Raw genomic sequence first — 10,074 nt, forward strand, 5'->3', positions numbered from 1 at the left:
GGGATCTTAAATTATGAATTATTTCCTTCAACTTTCCAAAAAAGCACATGTTGTCTTACGACCCCTCCCCCCGCTATTACATATGATATAAATTTAAATTGGCTGTAATACAGGGGCGGATCTTGGACATTCGCAGTTCCATGTACCTATAGATTTTTTTTAGGAGTTCCCATTCGTATGAAAAATGAAAGCTAAACTATAAAACTCCTATAAATAAAGCGTAATTTTACAATTTCTACCCGAAATACGTAACGATGGAATACATGGGGTCCCTTGAGTCGGGATCATGTACAGAGTACCCACATCGTTTACGACACCTTAGATTTGCTTCTGGGAAAAAAGACTTTCTGTGTTTCTGCTAAGAACTTAGTGAATAGGTAAAAGGAAAAGACGGAAGAGAATTCATTAAAAAATATTAAAGAAAAAGTAAATAGGTATTACTCACAGAAATATTCTGGATCAATGGATTAAAACAACTTTCAGGACAATCCTAGGCAGCATTTTTGAAATATCCTGTGTAGTTATAAGTTGATTCAAAATTTCTCAAAAGAGCTAGTAGTTCATTGGACTTATAGAAAATTACATGGGCTTTTTTTAATGGATTTGGCCCTCTTCTTGTAAGTTTTTATCTTCGTGAGATATTAATGAAGCCCAATGAGTCACTTATAAATATCAATATAAAAAGCTCTACTTGAGTCATAATAATTTTTATATGTAGGTGCTTACACCTATTACCTAAACCTATTTGAAAAAAAGAAATTTTTATTCATCCTCATATGTTACACATTAGTAAATCAGTGTAGGTTATAGCTTATCTATAAAAAAAAACTTTCAATCGCTTTAAAAAAAATTATGAGTTGACATTTTTACTATTTGTTTTTATAAGTTTGATGCTTTAAACTTGGACGTTATGAAATTACTTATATCAGATTCATTTTTTTGAACTTACTTTTATTCAGTTTGAAAATAAACGAAACAATACTATATTAGTTTGTTGGAGGTGCATGTAATCGAGGTAAAAATTGACGATACTACAAATGGTAGCTATGTATGAGTGTAAGCTGGCTGAAGAAAAGGGGATAGGGATGGCCTTTTAAAACAAATTATTTTTCATGTGGAGTGGAGGGATGAAGTTGAAGAATTTAATGAAAATAAATAGGGCAATGGTAGGGAAATGGTCTTGTCCTTCCTATTATATTTAGAGGAAAGTGGACTTAAAATAAGTTTTCAGTTTCAACTTTTTCTTAGTTTAATCATCAGAATACACTCTACACCAATCCACCCCCGACAGGGGGCACGTACCATCATTCACACATTAACCATTTATCTTATTCGATTCTTCAACCTCACCTCCCGCGCATCTACCCATTTTGAAAACCTTTTATATCGTACAAGGTTACCCCTACCCCCTTCTTCCACCGACGGTTACCTCATATTGTACACAAATTCTCTAAGGTCACCCCATCCCTACATCTAGATGTTTATTCCAAATAAGACCATTCTCTATACAGTTCATAAGTCATTACTTACTATATTTGCAAGCTAAAAGTAAAGCCCATATCTATCTCTGCACAAAAAAGTTATTTGTATAAAAGAAAAAAAAATAATTGAAATTTTTGCATATTTTCGCTTACTTGTTTTTAATATATCATGAACTAAATTTTTTTTTAACTTTTTAAACAAGCTACTTCAACAGAAAATCACATTCTCTACAAAATTTTTCCTATAAAATACCTACAAATTTTGCTTCGATTTCGAAATATACTCAAAAAAATGTGCATTTTCACCCCTATTTGTAATTTGCACCCCCTAATTTAATAACACCGCGGTGTTCTCATATTTAAGATCCAAATGAAGAGTTCATGCTATAAAACCCCTTCAATGTATTGGTTTCTTATTGCTGTTTTTATGATATTATGTATATTATTATTATATTATATGTAACATAATGGGGGGTATCCAAGACAGGACAGGAGCGAGGGAGACCGGAAAAAGTTCAAAACAAAGTTTCAAAACGATGTGTCATTTGTCTAATATGTTTATTAAAAAAATTACAGAAACAATACATTATTTAAAAAACAAAATAAGAATTTAAACAATATATTCCTTCATATTCTACAAATACGTTTCATAAAAAACTAAAATACGTTTCGGCACCTTAAAAGCTGCCATTCATAGAACAGAACAGTGTTTGCTTAGTTTAGTTCCTCAGAAATCTATTTAATTTTTCTAGAATATTATTATTAATAAAAAGAATACAAATAAAACAGCTTATTAACATAAAAAAAATGCTTAACATCTTCATGTGTATTAGTTAGATATATGCGTGAGCATATGTTTCTTAAGATGGAATCTTTGTAAAAAACTTCGCGAACAAATGTTACATTCATACGGGTTTTTCCCCGTATGAAAGCGCATATGTGCAGGAATATGGTGTTTTTGGGAAAACCTTTTCTCGCACATTTGACACTTGTAGGGTTTTTCATTGGTATGAACACGTATATGTCGAGCAAGATCGTGTTTTAGGGAAAACTTTTTCTCGCACATTTGACACTTGTAGGGTTTTTCATTGGTATGAACACGTATATGTCGAGCAAGATCGTGTTTTAGGGAAAACTTTTTCTCGCATATTTCACACTCGTACGGTTTTTCCTTCGTATGAACATGCATATGTCGTTCGAGATAGTATTTTATGGAAAACCTTTTGGGACATATTTCACACTCAAACGGTTTAGGAGCTTCCTTTGTATGACGACGTATATGTCGATTAAGATAGTACTTTATAGAAAAGCTTTTCTGACACAATTGACACTCATATGGTTTTTCTTCGGTATGGACACGATCGTGACTGGTCAAGTCCTCTTTTTTGATGAAGCATTTGCTGCAAATCGGACATTTAAATGGACGTTCGCTTCTATGAAGCTTTAAATCACCCCTAAAAATTAATTATATAAGTGAAATTAACTTAATAATATAAAATGGCTAAATGTAAATTGGACAAGAACGTTAGGTAGGTCATAAAGGCAGTTTGATAAAAAATATGCCATGTTCGACTTACGTTGGAGCTAGTGTCTGTTCATAGGAATCACCTTCTTTTGTGGATTTACTTGAATTTTCTCTTGTATGAGTAAATGTCTGTCCACAGGTGTCATCAATATCTGTGCATTTATTTAAATTTTCTGTTGTATGAGTTTTAACATGATGAATATAGTTCTGTTTAGATATAAAGTTTCTTCCACATAACTCACAATTATAAGTTCTCCCATTATTGTGAACTTTCATATGATTACTCAAGTCTAATTTTGAAGTGTAAAATTGTGGACATAATTTACATTTTAATTTCTCTGACTTAACACAGGAAAAATTAGTTAAATCTGAAGTTCTGTTATTGTTTACATTAAGCTCAACTTCATCTTCAGAAATATTGTCTGGTATTTCTTTTTTTATGGAGATTTCTTCTTCTTTTATTATAACATCAATACGCTCAACTTCATCTATCAATATATTATCTTCTACTTCCTTCTTTATAATAGTTTCTGCTTTTATTATATCATCAATACGCTCAACTTCATCTATCAATATATTATCTTCTACTTCCTTCTTTATAATAGTTTCTGCTTTTATTATATCATCAATATGCTCAATTTCATTTACCAAAATATTATCTTCTACTTCCTTTTTGATATTGGTTTCTTCTTTTATATTACTTAAACTTACAAGCTCATTTTTATTACTTTCTTTACTAGAAAAATGCCATGTCTCGTCAGTATTGTAATTATCATCAAACAACTCAATTTTCACTTTTGAACTGGACATTTCTTCCTGCAAAAATATAACTTATTGGCCTTTATGTTTATTTACTTGTTATTTTTGTCCATTTTTTGGCATTTCTTTAAAAGATTGTTTATGATTACACTAGAGGGCACTGAAAAAATTAATATATTTTTCGCTTTTCCTAAAAAATTAAGCATTCACAAACATTTTCCTTTGCATATTCTGAATTCACCAGAATTCACAAACAATTTGCAATCGATTGATGAGTACCAGGAGTTTAAACTACAATTAATTTAAAAAAATGTTGGTTAATTACTAGCTGCTAATTAATGAACTGATTACCAATTAATTTATTAGTTAAAAACAATTTCATTTAAGTCATAAACGTTCATAAACCTTTATATTTTCTGTTAGCTAATCCTATTCATAAATTATACACTAATTTCAAAAACCAATTTTCTCTATGTTCGTTATCAAGTTATCTATTATTAAATGGAAGTGAAGTCCAGTGAAGTTGAAAGTGAATCTATGGAAGTCAAGTAATCTATGAAGTAAAGGTAGAAGGTCAATAAAGTTTTAAGGTTAGTGAGGTTATCTCTTCGAAAATACAAAATAATAATATATTATTAATAGGGTAAGTTTTGTATTAATATTTGTTTTGGAAATAGATTTTTCATTTGATGATCCTTACAGAGCAAGTTTTGTAAAATGCCAGAACTTATAAAAAGCAGTGAATCATTCGAGAACATTGTCAAGTATGATTTGTAAGAGTATACCGTCAAGAGTATTTCAAATAGCTTTTTGTTTTTCAGAGATACAAAGCTCACAGTTGTTCATTTTTCTGCTGACTGGGCTGAGCAGTGTGCCCAAATAAACGATCTTTTAGACGAGTTAAAAAAACAACCAGATTTTTCTGAAGTACAGTTTTATCAATGCTTAGCAGAAGATCTTTCCGAAATTTCTTTGAAATATAACGTAGATTCTGTACCAACAACATTATTATTTCAATCTAGTAAAGTCCTAAATAGAATAGATGGTACAGATACAGCTAAAATAACAGCAACAATAAAGAAGTATATTCAAAGCGATCTTAATGTATCTGTAGTTAATAAAGTGCCACTTGAAGAAAGATTGAAGCAGCTTATTAATAAATCCAAAGTTATGCTTTTTATGAAAGGTGATAGGACTGCACCTCGTTGTGGTTTTAGTAAGCAAATTGTTCAAATATTAAATGATACGGGGTGAGTACATATTATTATAATAAAGAAATATGATTACCTTATTAAATTAATTTTATGATAATTGATTTCAGAGTATTATATGAAACATTTGATATTTTAACAGACGAAGAAGTTCGTCAAGGATTAAAAACATTCTCTGACTGGCCCACATACCCACAGTTATATGTTAATGGAGAATTGATTGGTGGATTGGATATTGTTAAAGAAATGTTAAATGCAGGCGAATTAAAATCTGCACTAAGTGCATAATTTCAAACTGTATTGACAACTTAGTAATTTATTCTGTCATTGATAAGCTATGCTACAATATATTCACTGAGAACTGTTTCTTTTTTTATTGCTAAAAGAAATAAATCAGTTACACTCCAGTTTAGTAGCATAATACACTTTAAAATTAATCTAGAACTGTTTTTCTCATCATATTGCAGAGCTTTGAAGTATGTTATTAACTAACTCATTTCCTCTTCATGTATATTTTTTATTTACCCTAAATTATCAAGTTGAGCCACAATTGATTAATTTTATGTTGTGATGACTAGTAGCTTGACACTAAAAATTGTTATAATTTTAAAATATTTGTTAATTATCACTTAGAAAACAATGCAATTTTTTTAATTTTTTTACAGCTTGTTATTCCAATTATTATTTATTAATTCAAAATGAAAGAATGCAATATTTATTGTTAAACTATTTTATTAAATACGGTGACAATGTATATTATGCAAACAACGTTATTAATCTAAAGCATGACAAATTTTAGTAAAGTTCAGAGTAACTTCAAGTAAATCATGAAAGAAAAAAAATTAGCAGCGGCCTCTGTCTTCGACTCTTTTTCTTGGCGCAGCTTTGATAATGCTATCAACACGTAAAATCATTTCAGCAGCTTCAGCTGCTGAAAGAACCACTTGTCTTTTTACGACAAACGATTCGGTTATTCCTAGTTGTTTCATATCGGCAACTTCCCCTCTGTCCATGTCAAGTCCCAAAGTGTAGTTTCCACTAACATGGCCAGCTCGTAATTCGCTGATAATTTGTGCTGAATCATAACCAGCATTATCAGCAATTATTGTAGGCAACTGCTGAAGAGCTCTAGCGAACGCTTCCATTGCTACAGACTCTTTGCCAGGCGTCTGAGCAGCAGCTTTGTTGACTGCAACTGCCATCAGCATTTCGCTGCAACCACCCCCAAAAACGATGCGAGTTTCCTTAACGGTGGCCGCCAAAACGCAAAGGGCATCGTGAAGAGATCTATCAGCCTCGTCGATAATCTGTTGCGTTGCTCCACGAATCACGATAGTGCAAGCTTCTCCTAAAGCGACTCCGCTGAAACGTAAAAGAATGTCTTCGCCAATCATAACTTGCTCAATAACATCGCATGTTCCAAGTTTCACAGTTTCAGGGCTGTCAAAAGTGGAAACTATTTCACCCCCAGTAACAAGGGCCAATCTTTCTATCCCATCGAAATCTGCATGTTCTATTGCCATAACGCCTGCATCAGCGAAAAGTTGTTCTGGATAATTGTAAATAAGTTGACGATTTATAAAAACGTTGCAGTTATGTTTCAAAATCTTTGAAACTTTATCTTTCATTTTCTCTTTCTCTGCAACTTCCAACTCTGCAATTTTTGCCATAGAATCGACTTTAATGTGAGATCCAAATACTTTAATCTTATCAGTGTCCATAGGGGTGTTTGCAATTAATATACGAGCATTTTCTACCCTCTTAGGCTGGTGAACGCCAGGTTTCTTGTCCAACAAAAAACCTTCATCCAAAAACGAGTCTTCTAGAACTCCCCCTGTCTTTTTTATTATTTGAATGGACTGGAGATCTCCAGTACCTTTCAATCTAAGAATTGCTTCCACACATAATTTTGCAAAATGTTCTTTATGTTGGGAAAGAATTTTTGAGCTAAGTGTAGTTCGAGCAATATTTAAGAGGTCTTCTTTGAATTTTTGAGAATCTGCACTGTTATCTAAAGATGCCTGTTGCAAGGCATTGCGAGCTACAACAACAGCTTTACGCCAACCGGCTATAATTGTCTGAGGGTGAATTTTTTGCTCAACCAATTTTTCTGCTTCTTTTAATAATTCTGAAGCTACAAACAAAATATTTAATATTATTTACTATTTACTGTTTATTAAATGACTATGAGGTAACATTATAAAAGTAAGTGACAGATTTAAAAAGGAGATTACTAACATACATTTCTAAAGAAGTTAAATAGATATTAAGTTTATAGAATACTTTTAACACATACCAAATACAGTAACAGAAGTTGTGCCATCACCAACCTCATCATCTTGAACCTTTGACATGTCAACTAAAATTTTGGCTGCTGGATTGTCAACTCCGACTGATTTTAATATTGTAGCACCGTCATTAGTTACTTGAACTTGTCCAGCATTACGACCGTAGGAAACCAAAATTTTATCCATTCCCTTTGGCCCTAATGTGCTTTTGACAAGATCACCTATTGCTATAGCTCCCACAAAACTAGACAAACGGGCAATCTCCGCCTTTTCCTCTTCTGCCTCTTCTTTAAGAACACGTACAGGATTAAGAGACACCTGAAATAACATTTTTTTTGTAATTTTTTGTATAAATGTCGGTTTGGGTAGGAAATAATTGCCCACGTGTTTAAGTTAACAAAACATCCGAAACTTCCAAACAAAATTATAACTCAAATAAATGACATCCATAAAAGTTAGCTTAATAGTCGTAATCTCAATAATTTAAAATACTACCTTACCATTTTTAAATTAATTAAGTAGTCTTTTTATAACTAATTTGTTGATGCAAATGCTGAAAACACTTTTATCGTTTACTTTTTGAGCCTACTTTTTGACAATTGACAAATGAATCAGTGCTACACTTTTACAAACGAATTTCCCCCATTAACATTTAGACACTAAATTCCTAGATAACGCGCGCAATTTCAAATCGCATCGTTTATTACGCTCATTTATTGAATCTTTTATTATTTAATAATTTGCTGAACAAACATCAATTAGTAATCACTAAGACTCACTCATATACATTTAAGGCATAAGTTCTAATTAAAAAATGTTGCATAAAACTTACAATTACAATAAGTAATTATTGATGATTTTGTATAATTAAAGATAATTATGTTCTTGTCCTTACAATTCTTTAACTATTATTTCAGTCATAAAAAAATGTGAAGAAAAAATCTTAAACAAAATTAGTAATTATACAAATATTTATTATTTATCATAATAACAAATGTCAAAAAGGTATAAAAAATGAATGTAGGTAAAAATTCGTTTAAATCGGTTTCGATTTATTTTGTCAAAACACCCACTAACTTTTTTAATGCACAAAAAATGATTGAATTTAATTTATTGTAAATCTTTTATTGTGGAATATTTCTTATAAACCTATCACGTGACTAGGCGATCTCGAAAGCTAATTTTGGCTTTTACCAGAGCCGCGACGCCCGACGAAGACGCCGTTTGCATTTCAGTGTTTTAGTTTGTGAAAATCACCCATTACGTTCATCCTGACTGTTTATTGGCTTTTACAGCCGACCCCAGCTCTTAACGCAATTATTTATGTCTAAAGGTGCGTAATACCTGTTCGTTTTTTCAATTTGATTTGTTTGACAATGAGTGCAATTTTCAACATTTATAAACTTTGCGAATTTCAAAATTCTTAATGTCCAAAATGTATAATAATAAAGTTGTTTAACTTTTAATAACATTAAATATTTTCATTTTGTATCACTTGAGTGATTCAAACTTTATTCTTTACGATTGGCTTATTTGTTTAATTCGGTGCGTTATTTTATATTGCGGTAACAAAAATATAGAAAGACCTTGCAAAGGTTGTGAAGATCTTGACATTTAATTTTTTTATTATTATTATCATTATTAAGTACCCACTGAGATAATTTTCACTGCCAATCATATTCAATAAAAACGGTGCCAAAAGTTTTAGCACCCGCGTATCACATTTTTGGCACCCGCTTTGTTCTGTTCTTTCTGTAATATCAAATTGTGTATCATACGTATAATGCGAATTGAATAAATTTTTGTGGGTGTGTGTAACAAATTGACCATGCTCAATTAAATTATTAATTACCAATTTGTTGAATTATACAATTTTTTGTTTATTTTTAATTTACTACTTTTAAATTGCAACTGTTGATTGGTAACGTGTAATAATTTTTAATATTCTGTTATAATTTTAATGTCCTTAATAGTAGATGTCGTTTTGCTTTTGTTTTCTTGTTCTATTTTCTCAAAATTTTATCAACGAAATAATATACAAGCATTTCATTAAGTAACTTTCTTGTTTCGAAGAAATACGAGCAACGGTGATGGTATTTTTGAACTGTAGTTTTTGTTTTTTCGTTTGTTTATGGTAATGACGTTAAACATTCATCTTTTAATGACGTCATGGGGCTATTTACTAACACGTATACTGTACACGCATTTAAAAATTTTCGTCAGCAATTGTTCCTCTTAAATTAAAATAAAACGCGAAACACGCTTGCAAATTATATTTATAACTCGCGCCTGTTTTTTTTTTTTTAAACAGTGTTTTCTTACCATTCATTTTTGAATTGAATGTTAGAGCGGATATGTAGTTAGCTTCTAATTTTATGACACCCTGTATCTTTTTATCCATAACAGTAGTAAAGCATCACAACATAATCTAATTGGACATAAAAAGTGGAATCATAAAAACACTATTAAACCAAATGACCATGAAGATCTAATTTCAATTTAAAACAATTATTAGCGCACTTAATAAATAATAATCTTGCGTATTTACGAAATTGAGTGTGGAATTTTTAAACCTTTTTAACTCTTATTGTATTTGTAAGCGATAAATAAACTATAATAGTGACTAATAATAATTTGTTTTTCAAAAAAATATTTGTTTACATTATTAAATTGCCTAATTGTTAGGCATTCAGAAAGAAAATATTCAATCGTCGAATGCTAGCGAAAAAATAAGTATACGTATTTTTTTTATAATTGTTTAGTTAGATTATTGATAATTACTAAAATAAAATTTTTCGAATGTAAGTAAT

The 10,074-nt window shown here is 30.7% G+C and overlaps 4 protein-coding genes across 6 annotated transcripts in view; 2 read left to right on the forward strand and 2 right to left on the reverse strand.

The window, feature by feature from the left end:
- Positions 1-2,031: 2,031 nt before the first annotated feature.
- Positions 2,032-4,205, reverse strand: LOC108737397 (zinc finger protein OZF-like). 2 transcript variants are annotated; one of them, XM_018470225.2, is made up of 3 exons: positions 4,117-4,205; positions 3,059-4,056; positions 2,032-2,935 (listed from the first exon to the last, which is right to left on the reverse strand). In XM_018470225.2, the coding sequence occupies exons 2-3, from the start codon at positions 3,814-3,816 to the stop codon at positions 2,311-2,313; spliced, it is 1,383 nt and encodes a 460-aa protein (XP_018325727.1). In that variant the 5' UTR covers positions 3,817-4,056; positions 4,117-4,205; the 3' UTR covers positions 2,032-2,310. The 2 variants fall into 2 exon arrangements, with proteins under 2 accessions (XP_018325727.1, XP_018325726.1); XM_018470224.2 differs by having other exon boundaries at positions 3,059-4,183.
- A 119-nt stretch (positions 4,206-4,324) lies between these two features.
- On the forward strand, positions 4,325-5,340 carry LOC108737399 (glutaredoxin-3). The gene is made up of 4 exons (XM_018470226.2): positions 4,325-4,408; positions 4,468-4,529; positions 4,587-5,015; positions 5,087-5,340. Exons 2-4 carry the CDS (start codon positions 4,483-4,485, stop codon positions 5,262-5,264), a joined length of 654 nt encoding a protein of 217 aa, XP_018325728.1. The 5' UTR covers positions 4,325-4,408; positions 4,468-4,482; the 3' UTR covers positions 5,265-5,340.
- A 350-nt stretch (positions 5,341-5,690) lies between these two features.
- Positions 5,691-7,876, reverse strand: LOC108737396 (T-complex protein 1 subunit beta). Its single transcript, XM_018470223.2, has 3 exons — positions 7,765-7,876; positions 7,273-7,582; positions 5,691-7,110 (listed from the first exon to the last, which is right to left on the reverse strand). Exons 1-3 carry the CDS (start codon positions 7,765-7,767, stop codon positions 5,819-5,821), a joined length of 1,605 nt encoding a protein of 534 aa, XP_018325725.1. The 5' UTR covers positions 7,768-7,876; the 3' UTR covers positions 5,691-5,818.
- A 420-nt stretch (positions 7,877-8,296) lies between these two features.
- The window catches only part of LOC108737395 (myosin light chain kinase, smooth muscle), an 11,469-nt gene continuing 9,691 nt past the window's right edge, over positions 8,297-10,074 (forward strand). The window contains exon 1 of one of the 2 annotated variants that reach the window (XM_018470222.1): positions 8,297-8,597. In XM_018470222.1, the coding sequence (XP_018325724.1) occupies positions 8,588-8,597 (10 nt within the window). In that variant the 5' untranslated portion in view covers positions 8,297-8,587. The remainder of the gene's footprint in view (positions 8,598-10,074) is intronic. The other variant, XM_018470221.1, reaches the window with a different exon arrangement.

The sequence above is a fragment of the Agrilus planipennis genome, unplaced genomic scaffold (genome assembly GCF_000699045.2).
Source record: "Agrilus planipennis isolate EAB-ADULT unplaced genomic scaffold, Apla_2.0 scaffold159, whole genome shotgun sequence".
In the NCBI taxonomy this organism is placed as follows: Eukaryota; Metazoa; Arthropoda; class Insecta; order Coleoptera; family Buprestidae; genus Agrilus; species Agrilus planipennis.